The sequence below is a fragment of the Vulpes vulpes genome, chromosome 16 (genome assembly GCF_048418805.1).
Source record: "Vulpes vulpes isolate BD-2025 chromosome 16, VulVul3, whole genome shotgun sequence".
In the NCBI taxonomy this organism is placed as follows: domain Eukaryota; kingdom Metazoa; phylum Chordata; class Mammalia; order Carnivora; family Canidae; genus Vulpes; species Vulpes vulpes.
The window spans coordinates 1,364,542-1,386,658 of record NC_132795.1 but is presented as its reverse complement, the minus strand read 5'-3'; the positions used below and the strand labels follow the sequence as shown (position 1 = coordinate 1,386,658).

General features: G+C 46.2%; 1 protein-coding gene across 1 annotated transcript in view; it reads right to left on the bottom strand.

The window, feature by feature from the left end:
• Positions 1–650: 650 nt before the first annotated feature.
• Positions 651–22,117, bottom strand: part of AP1S3 (adaptor related protein complex 1 subunit sigma 3) — a 54,243-nt gene continuing 32,776 nt past the window's right edge. Inside the window, exons 2-5 of the mRNA XM_072742179.1 lie at positions 17,424–17,602; positions 15,213–15,321; positions 7,401–7,538; positions 651–2,723 (exon numbers count right to left, since the gene is read on the bottom strand). Of these exons, the coding sequence (XP_072598280.1) occupies positions 2,688–2,723; positions 7,401–7,538; positions 15,213–15,321; positions 17,424–17,602 (462 nt within the window). The 3' untranslated portion in view covers positions 651–2,687. The remainder of the gene's footprint in view (positions 2,724–7,400; positions 7,539–15,212; positions 15,322–17,423; positions 17,603–22,117) is intronic.

Sequence of the window (22,117 nt, the reverse complement as noted above, 5' to 3'; positions counted from 1 at the left end):
AAACAATATGAATCCTAGAGAGGAATCATTAGGTCTAGAAGAACAGCAGCTGATGAAAAGCTTTATCATTATTTTAGGAGACTTGATTTGAGCAAAAAAAAAAGGAAAAAAGTTTGAACAAAGTAAAAATTCACTTATTCGGCCACAATAAATGCCAATTTTACATTTGCTCATCAAAGAAAAGAAATTACTAGATTTAAAGAATGACGGCATCACTAACTACAGGCAAGGAGATCAGACTATCAAAATGTGGGTGGATGATGAGAAAGAAGTCAATAGGAGCAAAGCAGCAAATACTCTTCTTTCATCTGCTGTCACCTGCTTGTGAAGTTGCTCGAAGCATCAGGAAAATAAAGAGATCACATTAGGGGCGCCTGGGCAGCTCAGCGGTTGAGCATCTGCCTTCATCTCAGGTTGTGATCCTGGCGTCCTGGGATCGAGTTCCGCATCCAGCTCTCTACAGGGAACCTGCTTCTCCCTCTGCCTGTGTCTCTGCCTCTCTCTGTGTGTCCCTCATAAATAAATAAAATCTTTAAAAAAAGAGAGAGATCACATTAAAGGGACTCCACCAGGAATTATGGGTAGCAATTTCAAGCACATAATTGGATTAAAAAACAATTATACTCATAAAAACACACTCAAGTTCCTCATTAAAAAATTTAAAAACATTTTATTTGTAAGTTTTATACAAATTTAGTATTTATTATTTTTTGCTTGGTAGTTTTATTACAATTATATAAGATAAAGAAAATATAATGATTATTTTCCCCGAGACTCACATAAAAAGTCCTCCAAATCTCTCAAATTTACAATGTGCTACATCATTATGTTCATTTTCTATGTGAGACACTGACACAGAGTCTGAAAAGCCCTACATACAGCTCAGCAGGGTCTGAGGTGGAATTATCCAATTTGAAAGAATCATGAATAAATACCTTCACCTCAAAACGGTGGAAAACTTCAAAAGAACCAGAGAAACTGTGTTGATTTACATAAAGTCCATCTCTACAAAACTTTTTAAAAATAAAGAGTTCCACTATATTGACAAAAAAAGGCAAAACCACAAATCTGAAGACATAAAATAAACCTAAGTGATCAAAATGACAGTTAAACTTTAATCCGAGGCCATCATTGTCATCACGTGATTAATTTGAGTAAATATTAGATATTAAAAGCCCAATAATTCTGTTATATACTAATCTGAGTTATTTCTTTTTAACAATGGCTCTGTTGAGGAATTGGTCCATGTTTTCTTCTGTTCTTGCGGTCTTGTCTTATTTTCCCCTAAATCTGGCAAGATGAATCAAAGAGGACGTTTTTCCCTCCAAGACATTTTTCCTTCATGGCCTCTAAAGATTTACCATATAGGATCATCTAGAGAAAGAATACAACAGCGAGCCCACTCTTCTCATAGGAAAAACATGAGGGGCCCCTAACCCCTAACTCAACAGAAATCATATCAGGCCTCAAAACTGGTAATGAAAAGGCACAGGTAGGACGTTGGAAGTGGAAACCCAAGACCGAGTATTAGGAGCTATTTCCCTATAATGCGTGATCACATTTACTACTGCTGTAGACAGAACGTTCATTCCAGGAAGCACGAATACAACATATTCACGATGATAATGGTCAGCAGCAAATAGTTAATTTGGGGGCATGAAAAAATGAGAAAGAAGGAAGAGCATCTACCACATAGGCTGTAATACTATTCAATTCTCTAAGTCTAATAAACAATAAGCCTTCAAATATAGGAGATGCACATTAAAACACAGTTGAAGCAAAATCTTTCAAGTAACGAGTCCTTGGAACCTTAAAAATTATTAAAATTGAAGTAAAAATGAGAATTGCTGCTATTGGTATTAGTCTTCATTATACTGTTTTCATAGTAAGGGAAGTCATAGATACTGTATCTCCAGAAGGTGCAAATCCTTAATTAATACATAGAGTTTATAGGAAACATGGCCTTATTGGAATGCCCTTTATGTTCAATTAAAAAGTAAAAAATTAAAAAATTAAAACCTCAACTAGATAGCAGCTTCCAAGATAGCAAAACCATTTAAGTCCCTTGCTATCTTTGGTTATTTTCCTTAATTCCAACCTTGAAAAAAAAAAAAAAAAAAGGGAATTCAGGACACTAAAATCAGATACATTGTATCTAGACTGGAATTACGTTTTACTAAGCATGTGAAAAATGCCGAGCGTTAGGTATGAACTCTGAACTATTAGCATGACTTGGAATTATGACACAGTTTAAAAAGCTAAACATTTAGAAAAGAATTATTGGTGGGACATATATTTTACATTCAAAATCATGGGTTACTACGATACAGTTTTCGGCTGTCAGTAGAGGATCAAATGCAACAACAACAAAAAAACATACTGCGACACGTTTATTTAAATTAGCTTAGACATAGCACGTGGAGTTCAAACGTCACGAACAAATATTCCATCAGCGGAGTCACGGCAGCAGCTATTTTACCACCCAGAGCTACACCAAGTAGGGGTGTGCGGTACAACACAGACATGTAATAGTGCTAAACATGTTAAACAACTTGCTGCTAGTTAACAAAAAAATCCCTTTTGAGTTATTTTTGGCATCATGCTGGAGACTGCAAGGAGCCGGCGCGGGCGCTGCTAGGGTTCAGGCTCGCAGCGGCTGGCACGGGGCGTCTTCAACCGACGCGCAGCTAAAACGTAGGCTTGTTCATATATTCTTCCATTGTCTGAAAGAGAGCAGGAAATCAGAACAATTTCCCCTTAAACCACAGCCTCTGGCAGAACGGGAAACCTTTTGCATTCTCTTACTTATTCTCTGCCGCACAGAAGTTTCCGAAACACACCTGGACATACGTATCTGCATTCGGGCGGAGAGCGGCGATGCAAAGCTTGAGGATGATTTGCAACGTAACCATATGGCCGCAACTAAATAACTTTCAACAGGCTTGATCATAAAAAGAATGTCTGATAAGACAAATGCTAGAGCCACAGCTGCCAGTGCATGACCACTGACCTCAGAGAAACGTGCCCACTAAATGGTCGTGCAACCGCCTCCGGGCCAGGTATCAGAGCAATCTCCACGGTATTCGCGTAACATACGCCTCATACAGATTCTGTGCCAGACCTCTTCGTGCGCTTATTGGCAAGCTGCAGAGGGTAAACAGACCACGACTCCCCAGAATCTCCTCCATGTATTTTGAGGCTTTCCTCCAAGTATGCAAACCGTCTCCATCCCCACAGTCAGCTCATTTGCTAGCGCGCCACGGGACCGTCATCTTTTCCCAGCACTTTAAAAAAAAATATGCTCGGACAGATTCCCAGTTACAGGTAAGTCAAAATACACAGCGATGCTGCGAGCGCTCTACCGTGCAAGACAAGCGGGTTTTCTCTTGCGCTCTTTCCTGTTGGGAACTTAGGTATTTGTATTACGCCGGGCTCCTGGGTTGAATCAGTAAGAGGGTTCAGGGGGCAGCCCCGGGCAACGGCCCCGCCTCTCCCGTGCCAGCCGCGGAATCGGCGATGCACGGCCCGTTCTCAGGCTTGGGTCACCGGGTGCGGGGTGCGGGATTCGCTCGCCCCGGCCAGGGGAGGCATTGACGGGCAGGGCCCGAACAGCAAGGCCATGGCTAAGCAACACTGTTCACAGGATAATAAAGTTAAAAATCAAAACAAAAACAAAAACGAAATAAAGTTAAAAATCAGGTGTTCGACTGTTTCTCACCAGCTCTGTTTAGCATTCCAGGGCTCCTCTGCTGCAATACCAGTGCCCAGTCACCCCATTTCCTCCTAAAGCTCTTACACCTGCTGGATGGGCACCGGCCAAGGGAAGCCCACATCCTGCGGCCTTTCCCCTGCCTCCTCTTAACGGACGCCGCCGGTGTCTTCGGCGTTAGCCGGGGTATCACGCTGGCCCGGGGCCCACACCTATTTTGTGGGATCTAGAGTTTTTAATACCATTAAAAAAGGAATACAAAGGGGCGCCCGGGTGGCTCAGCCGGTGAAGCGTCCAACTCTAAAGACTTTATAACGTGGATATTCCATTTTACATAACATACCTTATAAGATATTCATCGCGTGTTATGTCCACTTTGCACGGAGATATCCTACCTTTGCAAACCTGACATACGAGCCTGCAGCCTTGGAAGGGGCTCAGCCCAGCAAAAGGCTCTGGAATTGTCACTCTACTGGCTTCCCAGCTCGCTGGCCCCTAGTCACCGGCATGCCTCACGGCCCTGGCTCAGTCTAAGCGCCGCCCTGACTGCTCCCCCTGAACCGTGCTCCTCCTCAAAGCACAGAAACCAACAGCACCCAAGATTAATATTTTCTTGAGCTCGCACTTCAAAGGTTGGAACAGAGTTTTAAGATTGACACGACCCTAAGAGCCCTGCCCCGGCCTTTTACAAAAGGACCCAAATCTGTCCCTGGGACCCTTCCGTTACCCATCTCGCACCACCAAATTTCTCGTGGCTTCAGCGTGGGCTGTACGACAACTTTGTGCTGCAGCTTGGCGCTGCTTGGCTGTTACCAGGGGTTGTGCTTTTCAGGGTGACGATGTTGGGGCGCCCCCAGGCACTTCTCACCCATCCACACAGACACAGGCAAGGTAGCCTATGGTTCCCTGCTAACGAGGTAGCATTTTGACCCACGCTTCTCATTCTGCGCTGGAGCCTCTTCTGTTGCCCCTGGCAGTGCAGCCAGGAATTGCAACCCCCACAGGTAACCAGCACCATCTCCCCATTCAGTTTCTAGTCCCTTCTTCTTCATTTTTTAAAAGATTTTATTTATTTATTCATGAGAGACAGAGACACAGACAGAGACACAGGCAGAGGGAGAAGCAGGTTCCCTGCGGGGAGCCCCATGCGGGACTCAATCCCAGGACCCCAGGTTCACGACCTACGCCGAAGACAGACGCTTAACCGCTGAGCCCCCAGGGTGAGCTCAGCTCTATTCCCTTCTCCTCTGTCCACAGGTTGTTGCTCCCAAAGTAAGGCCCCTCCTAAAGTCACCCCCCAACCAATTAAACTGTTCTCTTCTTAATCCACATCACTCATGTCAAGCCCTGGGACGCTCAGGATACCTGTCGAGCATTTGGGAGACTTAAGACTATGTACGTATCTCCTTACTAAGTATGTGAGGACAGGCCAGCCTTCTTTATTCTAAGAAACCTTTATCAGGTAAGAGTCAGGAAAGTTCCAGGGGCTAAAAGCAAACGGAGTATTACAAAGGCCTCCTTCAATCTTTTGTAGCTACAGATAGTTGCGTGGGTCCAAGGGCGGGGGAGAAACGGGAGCAGTCCTTCTTTTTGTCTTACACGATTATATTACTGGTGCCTGTTCACGCTAAACCCTGGCGCATCGACTCATTGACCGAGCGGAGGCCCCGGCGTCCAGGAGAGAGCTGATGACGCGGTGTCCATCGGCAGGGGCTGCGGCTTCCCCATGGCCCTCACGACATGGGCCACTCACGCTGGGGCCTCGGCGCTCACGAGGGCCTCCGAGGCCTGCCCCTCGGACCTGGCACTCACGCACCAGGCGCCTCAACCAGCAGTTGGGGTTTCCCCGTCAGAGGGTGAAATCGCGCTCCCCAGAGTTCGGGGCACCGGCACCGGCTGCGGCACCGGCTCTTTACGAGTCCCCACTTCTTTCAGAGGAGGACTTCAAAATGACCCAGGTGGGCTTGGCCCCAGTTCAAAAAGCTGTCATTACTGTAACTGCCAAAGACCCTGGTTAAAAAAAAAAAAAAAAAAAGGTCCCTTTCTCCCGTAAAGCTGAGATTCCACAGCCAAGGGCCCGAAGACAGAATCATAAGTAACCGCTGGCGTATTCTAAGAAAGGTTCTTCTGTGGAATTTGCAGACCACTGAGTTCTCAAGGACCCCGTGCAACCCCCTTCCTGCGCATTCGGAGAGACCAGCACACACCAGAGTTTGAAGCACCGAGGCGAGAACACCTGCAAGGAAACGCCCGCGCCTGCCGCAGAGGCCTTCCTCGGTCCGTCCGTCCACCTGCGGGGCCCCTGAGCGGGCAGCACCAAGCCATCGGTCGGCCAGGAAGAAGGGCTTTAATGCCAATCTTTAAAAGAGAGTTTATCATCCTCTGGGATCTCCTGACCCGAGACTATGAAATAGGCAGGCAGGGCGGCCCGGGGGGCGCAGCGGTTTAGCGCCGCCTTCGGCCCAGGGCCTGATCCTGGAGACCCGGATCGAGTCCCACATCGGGGCCCCCGCAGGCAGCCTGCTTCTCCCTCTGCCTGTGTCTCTGCCTCTCTCTCTCTCTGTGTCTCTCATGAATAAATAAATAAAATCTTTAAAAATAAAATAGGCAGGTGGAAAAACCCCAGGATGCTGTGTGAAGAAGCACCCAGTGGTGGTGGAGCTGGGGTACAGCTCAGCTTGCGCTGGAGCAGGTGGGGTCGCTCATCTGGGAGGCCGAGGGTCAGAGGGGACGTGCCCCTTCTGGTGTCCTTGGAGGAGTGATGGGGCGTCGCAGGGAAGCTCCCTTACTGTGCATGAGGCAAATCTGCACTGTGCCCAAAAGACCTGCTGCGATTTATATAAATATCACAGAGGCAGGAGCACGACCCCTAGGATGCTTCAGGGCCCATTTAAGCCTCGGCAGCAAGCCACAGTCTTCCCAATTTATTTCTGCAAATAGGAGCACACATGCAGCCTCACCGGGAAGTGCAAGAAATTTTAATTAAAATGATAAATGCCATCTTCAGTAATAAAGTTCTAATATCTCCCGCAAATGAAATAATGATGTCCTCCTCTTCTCCACTCCCAGGGGAGCACAGATATTTTAATGAAAATCTTTTCATACCTTTCATGAAATTCTGGAAAAACATAGCACCGAGCTTTTGGTACCTTTCTGACAGTGAGGGGACCTCACTAAAGAAACTCAACCAAACAGAAGGAGCGAAGACTCTGGAGCCCAAGGTCCTGCCATCAAATCTCCATTCCACACTTGCTGGCTGTGTGACATCAGGTAGACTGTTTGACCTCTCTGTGTCTCAGTTTACTCATCTTCAAAATGAGGGTAAAAATGCTACCCACCTCTTAGAGCTACTGTGATAATTAAATGAGTTAAAACAGGTAAGTCACAGGGCACCTGGGTGGCTCAGTGGTTGGCGTCTCCCTTCGGCTCAGGTCGTGACCTTGGGATCCTGGGATCAACTCCCACATCAGGCTCCCCGCAGGGACTCTGCTTCTCCCTCTGCCTGTGTCTCTGCCTCTCTTGCTGTGTCTCTCATGAATAAATAAAAATCTTTAAAAAAAATTTTTTTTAAATACAGTTAAGTCACTTAGAAACTGCAAACTGCCCAGAGTGCGCGCTCAGTGTCAACCGATATACAACCATCACCAGCCCCATCATCGTCTCTCTCCAAGGCACAGCACTGTGTACTGACCTCCTGTAACATATCAGAATCTTCAATGGCTTTCACAGCGGACTTTTTGGACGTTTCCTGAATTTCTCCACCCATTATGAACTCGTCAAGAATAAAGTAAGCCTTTTCAAAATTGAAGATAATATCCAGCTCACAGACCTGGTAGGACAGAAACAAAACATTTCGATAAACTTGCAGGGTTATCGGGGCAAACGTACGGCAGCGTCTCAAGCTTTTTCAACACTTACACCCACGTGGGACCCCGAAGGCAAGGCCATCAGATGGTGCTGTGAGGCCAGAGACACAGAAGCGGGGACTCCCAGGCCTTCGGCGAAAGTAAAACCACATTCCATTAGGCAGACCATTTCCTTAAATAATATTCTTTTTATTCACAACAAGAAATTTGAGAGTTGGGACAGGCATCAGGCAGCTCGGCTCATGTTTCCTTCGGCACAAATGGAAGCCAAGTCCCCGCTACGACGCCTCCTTCCTCCTGCTGTCCTGTCTGTAAATCTTGGCTCGGAGCGTTAGGACCCTCCGAAGCTTCCTCCTCAAAGGTGAATTAGCTCAACCGTGCTAATTTTTCTCAAAATTATATCACAAACCAGTGGTTCTCAACCTTCAAGAGCATATGTGAATCACCCAGAAGGCTCCTTTAGGGACTCGCTGCTGGACCCCAGCCCTGTAATTTTGTGACTCAGTGGGTCTGGGGAAGGCCAGAGAGTCTGAACTTCTAACTGGTTCCCTGGTGATGCTAGTGATGTGGGCCTGGGGACCACCCAGGGAGAACCACTGTCCCAGTGTGAAGCAGAGGCTGAGATGGGGTGCCTGGGTGGCTCAGTGGTGCCTTCGGCTCAGGGTGTGACCCCAGGGTCCTGGGATCGAGTCCTGCATCGGGCTTCCTGCAGGGAGCCTGCTTCTGTTTCTGCCTCTCTCTCTGTATTTCTCATGAATAAATAAATGAATAAAATCCTAAATTAAAAAAAAAAAAAGCAGAGTCTGATAGATTTTGCTGTTTAAGTGAAGCAAGTGGCAAGAGCAGCCCCATAATCCAAATAGGCCTTGTTTCCAATTCCTGACCAAAGGCCACTCAGGCAGTCTGCTGGTGTTTTCCTCCTCACTTACCCCTCAACTCCCAACACTTCCCTTTCCTGTTCCACACCCGCTTGAAGGTTTCCACCGTCAACTGGAAGCTTTTAGCCCTCCCCAACCTTGACCTCTAAGCAGCACTGGATACCCTTCCCCAATCTTTTTCTTGAAAATTCTCTCTCCCTCTTGCTCCCCAACGTTGGCAATACCATCCAACGCCAGCTCTTGTCCTGCATCTCCGGTGAATCCTCCTCAGGTTTGTCAGATGATCTCTCTCCCCGTACTTTGCATTTGGCTAAGATGTATTTATGGAGTGCTTGGGGCGTCAGTCCGCAAACCAACATCACTGCTGCATGGTGCTTACATTCCAAAGACCCAGCTTCTTCTTAAGCACTGGTGTTGCTCAGGAGAGCCTCTCCGCTTTGCAACGCATGTGTTATAGACAATCCCATGGACGCTCTAGAGCGTGTCTAGCACGCAGGTGTCTTAGCAGACCTAGATATCTAGCCCTGATCTCCTGCTAGAGCGAGTCCGATACTTTCACCTGCTCATTCGACATCTCTGCCTGGAGATTCCTCGGGCCAACCAAGTCACCCACCATGTGCCAAAGTGAAGTGAAGCATATTCTTTTCCCAGTAAAAGATGTTTTGCTTAGTAGCTGCAACGTCTGTCTATCTGTGGTTCAATCAAATTCATCCCCCGGGTCCACTTATTTCCCCTCCCCCTCAGCCCTTTCCATCCTTCGGCGTCATCCCTCTCTGCTTGATCACCAATTCCTATTGATTCTATGGTGTAAATGAAACCCAGCCTTTCCCGTCTTCCCCCCATTCACCACCATTGCTCAGGCCTGCACCCTCTCTCCTTAAGGCCATGGCATTGACCCTCTGGGTGATGTCCGGCCCCACTCAAGGCCAACAACCACTAACACTCTGATGAAGTGACGATCTTGTGCCTGCCCCGTATGAGGTCTTATGTTCAGGGCAGAGCAGTAATTCTTCGGCCTGGCACAGAGAAGTCTCACCACCCAGCCTGGACGGGCTCTCTGGCTTCCTTGTGTCAGCGCTCAGCCTACACCACCACACTCCACTAACTCACCATGTTACCTCTTTACCCTTTGCACATCCCAGCAATTCCTGGGATGGCCTCCCCATGTCCTTCCCTTTATTCTGCTGGCAAAATTAAGCTCATTTTTCAAGGCCAAATTCAAAAGTCAGGGGCACGCTGTTTCCACCAAAACCTCCTTTCCCCCATTTCAGATTTCCCACCACTTGCTCTGTGGTCTCTCTTGCATCTTGTGGGCCCGAGTATATATATACTGACTTACCACGCTCTCCCCCAGGACTGCGAGCTCAGGCACAGACCTTATCTTAGTCATCTTGCTATGCCTGGTATCTAGCACACAAGAGGACGTGATATACGTCCGCAGGATAAATGAGTCATCACCACTTAGGCCTTGTTTCTATGATGTTGGGCACTAATGGCTTCCCAGATCCGCAATTCTCTGATGCTACAGAGTGCTACCACTTTACATAAAACGGATGTCAACATTTTAGCCAACTGCTCCATATCGTTAGGAGTTAGGTCAGAATCCACAAGGTAAACGGTTAGGTAAATACCACTATCGTAAAAGGCCAGCTCAGAAAAACTCATCTAACTCATCTGCAAAGGTCACAGTCTCCTCATTCGTTAGAAAGCACCATCTGGTGGGTAAATCAACAACCAGCAGGTGTATATGTCCACAGCTACCTTCATCCTCCCTCAACAGTCTGCCTGCCTCTGTCTGCCGTGACAACATGGAAATTCCACGTAGAAGTTGGAAAGAATGACATAGATTTCCATAGACAGTCGTGGAAACTACTCCAAGATACATTAGTAAGGAGAGGGGGAAAAAAAGAAAGTTGCAGAATAATATGCATAATGCAATCCCATGTAAAAATAAAACCATGTATGTCTACAAGGAGATGTAAAAAAAATGCATTCTTTTGCAATTTTTAAACAGTACAGATAAACAAAAAGAAACACAATATATCAGACATCTGTGCTTATTAGAGAAGGAACGAGAAGCAAGCAGTTACCAGACGTCAGAAGAGGCGAGAGGTCAGGAGCTAGAGTAGCAAGAGCTGAGGAATCTCAGAGGCAGGCGGAGACCAGGAATCGAGACAGACAGGAGCCTCGTGGGGAGAGACCAACAATCAGTATCCTGCAAGGTGAACCTGGCAGGCCCTAAATCCAGTTCTCTAGGACCATCTCGACCCCCCCTCAGAGCAGCGACCAGTCGGGCTGGCTGACAGCCGTGGGGCCTTCGTTCACTGCATCCAGTTTCAAGGGATGGGAATCAAGTAACATGGGATGTGCACACAACACACACACACACACACACACACACGCACGCATGCACAGGCAACCTGGATATGCATTTACTATCTCCGGATCATGAGGAAATGGACCTTCTATTGGAATTACAGAGAATATTATGAATGAGCCACCATTTCACATACAGCAACTCCAAGATGCTGCTTTTATGGTTCTGCTTTGAGCCTAACCTCAAGGGGTATCTGCAAGTAAGAATGGGAATCACCTCCCAGAATTCCTTAGACCAAATGCAGACCAGTTACTCAAATACTTGTGGCTCCGCCTCTAGGGTACCGGCCCAGTACAGCAAGAACGTATCCCCCGTGCTCAAATGACTGCGTTTCATCTAATTATGCAAAAACAAATAGTGTCCGTGTTTATAAACACATGAGCCTATTGATTTTTTTTTCCTGCTTCTGTGTATCTATACCCTGGATCTCTCAGCCTGCGCTTCACTATAATTCAGTTTGCAGGTCTTCTCTTATAGCAGAACACGTGATGTAGAAAATGGTTTCTGGTATTTGAATAACTAAATACTTTCAGATGGAGTCTAAGAACCTTCTCTTACTAAATTCTCTTCTAAAGTAAATACAGGGGTGCCCCGGTGGCTCAGCGGTTGAGCGTCTGCCTTCAGCTCAGTTCATGACCCCAGGGTCCTGGGATCGAGTCCCACATCGGGCTCCCCACAGGGAGCCTGCTTCGCCCTCTGCTTGCATCTCTGCCTCTCTCTCTGGGTCTCTCATGAATAAATAAATCTTTTAAAAAAACAAATATAAAATATTTAAATTACATACAGTTAAAGTATCAAACCATACATAAAATACTTACAGTTTATGGTACAATAACATAGCAATTGGCAGTTTGTAATGTATTATTAATTACACAGTCTCTTTGATCCTCACAACAGCCCCATGAGATTATCAAAGTAAATATTTCTATTAGCCTGTTTGAGTGTTATTTTTCTTATCTGTAAATTAGAGATCTATTCCGAGCCAAAGCATGGGTCTAGTTAGTGAGTGAGTCAACACCAGACCCAGTAGGACTCAGAAGCCTCCTCCTCCTCCAAGAAAACTTCCTAAATCAAGATCAAATGTCTCTGGGATAGGAACACCAATACCCTCTGAGCACATCTGTAAAAACTCATACTATAGTCTATGTTGGGAAAATATGGCAGCCGACTAAATTCTCAGGCAGATCTTTATCTACTGGGAGACTCTGTTGCACCTCCCCTTAGCCTCTGTAAATTGGGGTTAATGCTGTTGACTGAAGATTGAAAGATTAACTAGCTAATCCTTGTAAATCTCCCTGGAATTAAAAAAATTCTCAAAAAATGCATAAATTAGAAGACAGAGATTTTGATTTCTCTCTCGTAGAAAGGTAATATTTTCCAATGTTATAAGAGAGGCTCAGTACAGAGTTTTCTCTTCAATAATATTAAGGACAGAGTTCCAGGAAACCTTCAGTATTAACACAAGGGAAAAAGAAAGCCAAAGAGAAATATATTATTCCTGAGATGATGTCAGTGAGCATGAATACTGGTAGGCTTTGCTCATCACAGTTAATTAATAAGAACTGAACACCTACTGGGCAGATAGCCTTGAATTGCTCTTAGCTGTTCTTAGCTTAATAAAAGATTCATTGAATTTTTTAGCAAATTAAATTTTGGTCCATGGCAAAGACAGAGCTTCTAGAAGTATGCCAAAATAGGATGAAAAATTAATGTTGGAGAAATAGGAATTCATTCTGATTCTCCTTATATCTTAACTAGGTCTGGCATTGGTGAAGGTGATTTAGATTCTCTTAAGAAAGCAACATGTTCTGAAATAGCTAAAATCTGTCCAGATAAGATTGAGATCAAAACTTAACCCCAATTCACATTACCACAGTCGGGTAAATCTAGAAAAACACAAGAGGCCAAACCAGAGTGCAGAAATTATGGGCAGAGGCAGGTCCTAGGAAAGCCTGGGCCTCAGGAAAATCCTTCAGGCCTTTCTAAAAGGCCACATCTGCAGTGGGTTTCAAAATGTCAGGCTTCATTTGAATAATGGAAAGCATAAAATTGAGTAATCTCAAGTTCAAAAACATGCTATTACACATCTGCACACCTCTCTTTAAAAACTAAAAATAAACACGGGGAATCAAGAGAAAGAGAAAAAAACATGGTCCGGCTGTCTCACTCTCTACACTGACCAATGACCTAAAATCTCCAAAGCAACGTGTAAGGTCATCTTCTAACATCACTGACGAAGGGAAATGGAGGGGAAGAAATAGGATGAAAGGAGGGAGGGAGAGAAAAATCCCTTCAAAAACCTTTCAAGTACTCACCCTGTGAAAACTGTTCCAAGAAATCTGATAACACTTCGGCCAATACTGCAAATGCTACTTACTCCATGGAACAGAGCACAGAAAGTCTTGTGGAAGTGAACTCTCCCAACAACACTTAATAGAAATAAATCTTCCGGGGATCCCTGGGTGGCGCAGCGGTTTAGCGCCTGCCTTTGGCCCAGGGCACGATCCTGGAGACCCGGGATCGAATCCCACATCGGGCTCCCGGTGCATGGAGCCTGCTTCTCCCTCTGCCTGTGTCTCTGCCTCTCTCTCTCTCTCTCTCTGCGACTATAATACATAAATAAATAAAAATTAAAAAAAAAAAAAAGAAAGAAATCTTCCGTGAGCCAGGGAACAGAAAAGAGAGCATCACTGAGAGAAATTACATCCCAAATCCAATGATTTATTTCTGAAGACTGTGGCCTGGATGACATGTTTCTGGAATGTTTGTTAAAATCTGGCCCAGAGTTGCTCACAAGTGTTGAAAAATCAAACAGCTAAGTCCCAGGTCATTATCTCAAGAGACTTGGGGTCTCGTGGTCGTACAAAGCCGGTACAAGTTAAGGGTAATACCGGGCTGTTCCATGCAGCTGGAGTGCTGAGCATGTCGGGGATAAAAAGAGAGGGCATGGCAACAAGGCTGGAGACGTGGCCTGGGACTGAAGTCTAGAAAGCTTAGAAGTTTGGCTTTTATTCATCTTAGATGATGGAAAGTGACTGGGGACGTCTGTCACCTGGGTCCCTGCACACCAGGAGGACGGTAACTAACCACCCAGGAAAGGGTAGCAGAGATGAGCTCAGAGGCAGAAAGAGCCAGAGGTGAGATTTCAAAGGGAAACCACGTAAACCTGTACTAGTGGGAATGGAGGGGAAGGGTGGATTTTAGTCCATCTGAATAGATAAGGGCAGCCTTTAGTGAAGGGTGGAGAAAGAAGAAAGAAAGAACCACTGAAGGATCCTGGGACATAATAAACTCAATCGTAAGACAGAACAGGTTTGCAGAAGAGGATTTTAGTTCTTGGCATGTCAAGACTGAGATGGCCGGGAGAAGCCTGGAGAAGCCCGTCCTCTGCAGAGGAAGAGACAGCCATCTGGTCATGGATTCCAGAAGCAGAAGGCAGGTAGGAGAGTAGGAGGGGTGGGGGGAGGAAGGGAGTTCGGGACAGAAACCAAGGAGAGGCCTTTAGAAACAGGCTGAGAATCAGCAGAACTCAGCGATGTGGCAAAAAAATAATAAAGAGGATCAGTGACAAGCAAGGACCAGTGATGCAGAGAGGTGAGGTGGGTAAAGACTGGTGTTGACCATGAGGAAGGGGCCACTGGGAACTATGATTTCCTTGGAGGCTGAGCTGTAAGCTGCCACAGTGCGTGGGTTCTAAGGATGGCGGCACCTCATACAGGATGTTACCTGGCACTAAATGCATGGAGATTAAATAGCAATAGGAAAGAAAGGGATTTTGGTATTCTTGTTTATTTGTTTGGCATTTTTTAAATGTATAAATAATATTAAATAACCTTAGTAAAGAATCCAGAGGGAGGATTAAAAAATAAAAATAGAAAAGAGATGATACACAATGAAGAATGAGGAGGAATCCTTCACAATTGGGGCATCTGGGGGGCTCAGGCAGGTAAGCTCAGGTCATGATCCCTGGGTCCTGGGGTCGAGGCCCGCATTGGGCTCCCTGCTCAGTGGACGGCCTGCTTCTCCCTCTGCCTCACCCCTCCCTTGCTGGTGTTCTCTGACTCTATCTGTCAAATAAATAACATCTTAAAAAAAAAAAAAAAACAGGAATCCTTCACAATTAAATTCTTGATCATTGAATGAGGCCTCTAGTGTGGTTGTGGTCTGAAGATGGAGGGGACACGGCCTGCCTCTTGAAAGCTCTGGATCCTTTGTTTACAAAGAATTATGGGAAGTGGAAGAAGGTCTCATATTCTGATCCCTGCACAAATGCTTATTTTAGACATGACAGAGAGAGAGAGAGAGAAAGGTTGTGATAGAGACAGAACTGACGTAAGAGCTGAAACAAGGACTGATTCTAAATACACCCGAAAGACACTTACATTTCCAAAGTATTTGTCGAGCAACTCCACGTAACGATGCACAATCTCCAGTGTCAGGAGCTCGTTGTCCTGATTTTCTACTGCACAGCAAAAATACAAACTAGCATACCTTGAAAAGAAAAAAAATGAAGAAAGAAAAGTAAAATATGACGATACATCAACTAACCTGAAGCGGGTGTTTCCCACAGCGCGAATGCAGAGTTAGCTCTTCCCCAGGGACTCTCCCCACCAGCATCCGAGAATGAAATCATCATTTGTCACCTCCACAGCCTCCCAATGTTAAGTCGAATGCACAAAAATATGGTGGCCATTGGGTTATTTCTGTTAATTACCTGAAATATTGTCCTCCGAGACCGCACGGGGAGACAGGGCCCTGGCCCGCAGCAATAGGAGGGTCTGCTCACGCCCCTCTCCTGCTTGCAACTGTCCTTTCTCCACTTCACCCCCCACCACGGCTTTCGCTTCACACTGTGCTGCACCCACGCATCTGTGTCCCACGCTCGGCCCGAGCGGCCCATCCTCCTGCGGCCTCCGCTGCCCAGGATACTCTACCCCATGGCTCCGGCCGGTCCACGCCTCCCGGCCCGGCTCGGAGCTGGGGGGCCACGTCTTCTGGGAAATCTCCAACGCCCCTAACCACACTGGGCGCCTGGCTCTGCTCACCTGCGCTTCTCCCTCCGAGCAGCCAGCGCTCCTCGGCTTCCGAGCAGGCCGGGCTCCCCGGGCAGATGCTGAGGCTGCCTTGCTCACGTCCTCCCCACCGCGCACCCCGGAGCTGCGGGAGCTGCCGGGAGCTGCAGTAGCTGCCAGGGGCAGCGCGGGCCCAGTCTACACAACGCTTTATATCGCAGAGGAGCTCCAAGTCTGAAAATCCCAGTAGGTGGAGGGCAGCACTTGTTGACAAGTGCTTCCTGGGCCTTCGCCTTCCGTCCCCGGGGTGCCTGGTCCTAAGGGGCCCTTGCTGACGTCTCCCCAGACGCTAGTACTGAAAGCTTTGGGCCCAGCAGAAGCTTTGCCCAGGCACTTCCTGGCCATCTACTCTGCTAAATACCACCTGCCAGGCTGCCTCTGCTTCTCCCTCTCAGGTCTTACAGCGGCCTCGGCAGGAACCTTCCTAGTGCGCATCCCCACGTGGGAGCCGCAGCAGGATGCGGAGTGCAGGGCCAGCTCGGCAGGTTCGGGTCCTGCCTGAGACATCAGTTACGTGGGGCTTTTTGGGGGGACTGCTCTATGTCTCCGGGCCTCAGTTTCCTTACCCATAAACTAAGGATGCTTGCCAGTCCCGTCTTGTGACGGCAAGCCGCTGCAATCATGAGAGATTATATAGGCTTTAAATCCAGAAGGAAGGGCGCCTGGGTGGCTCCATAGTAAAGCATCTGCCTTTGGCTCCAATCATGATCTCGGGGGTGCTGCTCAGCAGGGAGTCGGCTTCCCCTCTCCCTCTGCCCCCACCTCGCACTCACGTGCTCTCTCTTTCTCAAATAAATGAAATCTTTAAAAAAAATAAAAATTAAAAAAGCCAGGAGAATATGGATTTGAATCCTGGCTCTCCCAACTGCCATTTAGCTACTGCCCACTTAGAAACTCTCTGTGACTTCGGTTGCCACCTCTACAAATATGAGTAATAATAGCAATGATAAGAGCTGCCCATGTCTCCAGCATTTTATCCTGCATTTTAAAAAAGATTATTTATTTGACAGAGAGCACAGGCAGGGGGAGTGGCAGGCAGAGGGAGAGGGAGGAGCGGGCACCTACTCAGACCCAGGCCTGAATCCCAGGACTGTGGGATGATGACCAGAGCTGAAGGCAGAAGCTCAACTACTTACTCGACTGAGCCCCCCAGGTGCCTGCGTTGTCCCCACAGCAAGTGTCACTACCGCAGAAGGTCTTGTTTGCCTAACCAGCGAGCACGCTGCCCAAGAGCTGCACTGTGGTGTCTCACTTGCTACGTCATCCACAGTCATTAGAAGGGCCTAGAAGCAATGCCTTGGATGCACTTGCACGTAATCCACACATAGAATCCATCCTGGCACGTGGAAAGCCTTTTGGCGAATGAGAGCTCTTTTCTGTTAGTCTATTGGTACAAGTGTTTGGGGTCCAGACTCCAAAGACTTCAGTAAGAGACAGAACTGGGTGTTGTAGCTGAAAACGTTCAGATTAAACAGCCCAAAGCAATGATGAGAAAGACCGTTCTCATAAAGCTACTCACACCTTTTATAAACGAGTTTGAGCTCCTTCCAGTCAACAAAGCTGCTTGTCCTCTGACCACGAGAGAGGATGATCTGAACAATCTCCCGGGTGATCTTTTTCCTTTCTTTGTCAGGGAGCGTCGTGTACCATTTCTGCAGCCGTAATTTCCCCTGTCGACTGAAAAGCAATATGAAATGTATCTAGAACAAATAAAGGACAGAGAAAAACAGAACTTGATCAGCTAAATCGTTCTGCACAGACACTGGAAATCAGACGGCAGGGTTTACAAATGATGGTAACTCTGGACAGATGAAGAAATTCTCACCAGCGAGAAAATGATCTCGTCCAAAAATTCCGTTTACCCCACCTGAGAACAAAGAAGTGTGTGCATGGAAAACAGCTTATTGATGTTAGGGGGGAGAGATAAGAGTTCAAAAAACGTGATTCCTTTTTTTGGAGTCATGAGGCAGAAAAATCATATAGAAGAAACACGTAACTCCTTTGAGAACACGATAAAACGGTCCTTCACGAGGCAAAACTAAAGGGTTAAAAACAGTGGAAGAGTTTACTTTAAAAACTACAGCCAAGTTCCCGGTCACAACTCTGGCAACACGATGACAAGGAGGAAGAGAAGAGAGAAGGAGTAGGACACGGTGTGGGCGACGGTGGGAGAGCAGCACAGGACCGATCCTCAGTCCACTCCGGAGCAAAACTCGTCCACCCCGAAGGCGCACCACAGGGATGTGATACGGGTCCGTGGCGGGGTGGCTGCTGCCGTCGAGCCCACCGACGTGTCACCGCCTCACATGGTGGCCGCGGCGCGGGCCCACAGCTCCTCGCGTCTGCTCCCAGCAGGTCTCCAGGACTCACCCCAGGGTCACGGCCTGCGCTCAGCGGCGCGCACGGCAGCCTCCAGACACGCACAGCCGCGCCTTTGTGCTCCTCGCCCGACCGCTCCCCGTCTGCCCCCGTGCCCCCCGCCCGCCCCCCGTGATCACCGGCCTCCCCCACGGGCCTCCGTGACTTTGACATTTCAGATCCCACATGTCAGTCGGATGGCGCAGGACTGGGCTTCATGCCGGGCTTATTTCAGTGAACACGAACCCGGGTTCATCCAGGGTATCACGGACGACAGGATTTCTTCCTTTCTTAGAACTGAGCGTATTCCATCGCGCGCACACACACACACACACACACGCACACACACACACACACACACACACGCACACACGCACACACACGCACACACACGCACATATATTCCACACTTTCTCCGTCCGCTCATCTGCAGTGGCCAAGCATCTCGGCTGCTGTGAATGCGGCTGCCACGAACCCGGACAGCAGGTGTCTCTTCAAGACCCTGACTTCATCTCCTTTGAAAACGTGCCCAGAGCGGGACGCGGGCACATAAAGGGGCTCTCTCTGTCATTATTTGAGGAAGCGCCGTAACGGCTGCACAGTCCGCACTGCCACCAGCAGGCTCCGTTTGCTCCACACTTTCACCAACTCTATCGTCTCTTTGGTAACAGTCATTCTAATCAAGGCGACGTGGTCTCCTATGGTTTGGATTTGCAGCTCTCCGATGATTAACGGTGTTGAGCATCTTTCCGCGTGCCCGTTGGCTATCTACATGTCTTCTTTGAAGAAATATCTGTTCAGGTCCTTTCTCCATTTTTTTTAAGATTTTATTTATTTATTCATGAAAGACACACACAGAGAGAGAGAGGCAGAGACACAGGCAGAGGGAGAAGCAGGCCCCATGCAGGGAGCCCGACGTGGGACTCCATCCCCGGTCTCCAGGATCACGCCCTGAGCTGAAGGCGGCGCTAAACCGCTGAGCCGCTCGAGCTGCCCCTTTCTCCATTTTTTTAATCAGGTTATTGATTTTCTTGCTATTGACTTGTTTGAGCTACTTGTGATTTTGGATATTAACCTCTTAACAGATACATGGTTTACAAAGATCTTCTTCCATTCCCGGGTGGTCTCTTCCTTCTATTGATTGTTTCCTTCGCTGTGAAAACGCTGTTTAGTTTGCTGTAACTTCATTTGTTTATTTTTGTTTTTGTCGCCCTTGCTTTTGGGGTAATAACCAAAATATCCCTGCCCAGACCGATGTTATGAACCTATTTCCTTACACTTTTTTCCTTTCTGCAAATTCTTAGATTTGCAGTTTCAGATCTTACATTTAAGTCTTAATCCATTTTGAGATGATTTTTTTTTTAATATGGGTGAAGGAAGGGAAGTAGGTAAGGAAAGTAAGAGAAGGGTCCAATTTCAGTCTTTTGCATGTGGATAACCAGTTTTCCCAATGCCATTTATTGAAAGAATGTCCTTTCTCTGTTGTGTGTTCTTGGCATCTTTGTTGAAGATCAAACTAATTCCTTTTTTTTTTTTTTTAAGATCAAACTAATTCTTAAATGTCTTTACTCCACTTTGTGGGTAACTTGGCTGAGAGCTTTAAAATAGATTATCTCACATAACAATTGTCTTTGTCATCACAATAGATTTGTAATGATTTAGATGGTGTATTCATTATGTTTGGAAGCAACCCAATCTCATTTCCAATTAAGTTTCAAAATGTGTATTTTAAATAAATGTTTATATTTCAATGCATTTTAAAAGCAGTAAGCAAATGGAAGACACCATAACATGCAGAAATTTACTTTGGTACTTTACAGGTAAGTAGATAGGTTTTTCAGAAATTATTAAATGTTAATCTCTATTTGATGGAATAAGTTTCCTCAAGGTACCATGTGAGAAGTTTAGAATCATAATGTATTTCATCAGGTTTTTCCCTTGTTTTTTTAAAAAATAAAGTTCATTGTAGAGGTTAAGTGTGTTATGGAAAGAAGAACAATATATACTGAAAGCCAAAATAATTACAGTTTTATATTTTATATTATTTATTTTGTAAATAAGATATTCTCCTCCTTTTATTGAAGAGGTTTGGCTTTGAACATCAGGGAATAAGTCATAAAAACTCACTAGGTGGTGATACCTGAGGACCAAAAGAAACCAGGGCTCTTGCCCCAGAGGTCCCCCTACACCAACCTATAGAATCTGAGGTCTTCTTAATAAGGTTATATTCTGTCTTAGAAAGAAAACATCTCTTAGAACAAGGATTCGAAGACCAAGGCATCACAAGTGAGGAGAAAGCAAGTGTAAAAGCCCTGCTCATCTAGCAGCTTCAAGAAATATCACCCTGAGTCTGGAATCTTAAATATCTGCTGAGAACACAGCATTTTCTCAAATATCAATTTCACTATCAGCATAGGTATAAATAATTCAGTAATGGAACACAGTGACTATTTTCTAAGAATTAAGTTGAGAACAGTATTCTTACTCCCAAGAAGACATCATCCTAAAAGTGACATTCTAAAAGTTCAAAGTTCAACAGTGAACCATAAAACCTGGGGCAGCTGGGTAGCTCAGTGGTTGAGCATCTGTCTTTGGCTCAGGGCATGATCCTGGGGTCCTGGGATCGAGTCCCACATGGCCTCCCTTCAGGGAGCCTGCTTCTCCCTCTGCCTGTGTCTCTGCCTCTCTCTGTGTCTCTCATGAATAAATAAATAAAATCTTAAAAAAGAAAAAAAAAGAACCATAAAATCTCAGAGTCTTGAGAGCAAGGCTCAGCTTTGGATCATCGCCAATGGATAAGTCTATTCTATCCAATGTCCAGCAAATGGCCAGACTTTCACTAGAGAAATGAAATCCACACATTTTCTTCATGTTCACTTTGCATTTCCTGTTAGAAAATGTCTTTCTTCCCATCTAACCTAACCTCTTCTGTTATAGTTTAAACCAGTTTTTCCTGATTTTATCCACCGTGTCTATTAAGACAGTAAGTCACTGCCCCAAGAGTAATAACCAACTCCACACGTATTTGAAGACGGCCTTTCAGTCTAAATAACCCTGGTTTCATGCTATCTTCTTCTCGGTTCTATTTGCAGATCTCAAAAATCATCCTTGCTTGGATTCCTCAGAATGCTAAATGTTACTAAATGCTCCTTTTAATTGAGGGCACTCAGATCGATGCCCAAAGTTCCAGTGAGAGACTGGAACTTGGGCTGCGTTTAATTGTGGATGCTTTGTAGTTCTGCATCCTAAGGGTCTCTCAAGCTCAGGCGCCTCCCTTCTTGATCTTAAACATGGATCAAGAATGTAGGACAATGAACAAAGCGCAACTCTTTATGTAGCAGTGAGTTCAGAAAGGATCATCGGGGACATAATACACACGTCTGTAGAGTCCACATGAAATACAGAAATACGATCTAAATTCAAAAGAAACAACAAATTGCTTCAAATTTAGCCCATGATTGCCTTGCCTAAGACAGTGTTGAGAGATTCAGCCCTCCGGAGTTCTGCTCTGAGACAAACCTCGCTCGTGTGGTGTCTGGTGCTGTCACGGCTCCAGAGTCAACGGTGTGGCTTGAGGGAACCAGCAGACTAGACTGCAGTGATGCACAAGAGTTCCTCACCTCCGGCCATTAATTTTATCCAATTTATCAGTTTAGTCATTCAAGGCAGATTTGAATAATAGGTTTCAAGAGGCTAATCAAACACCTTTATTGATTAGCCTTAGCTTGAGAGTAGGAAAAAGGCCATTGGAAGAGTTTTTTCAATATCTACAAAGAGCCAACTGACATTCAAGCTGATGTCATAAACAATCCTCATATGACTTCAGAAAACAACGCCCAGACCTCCTTCCATAATAT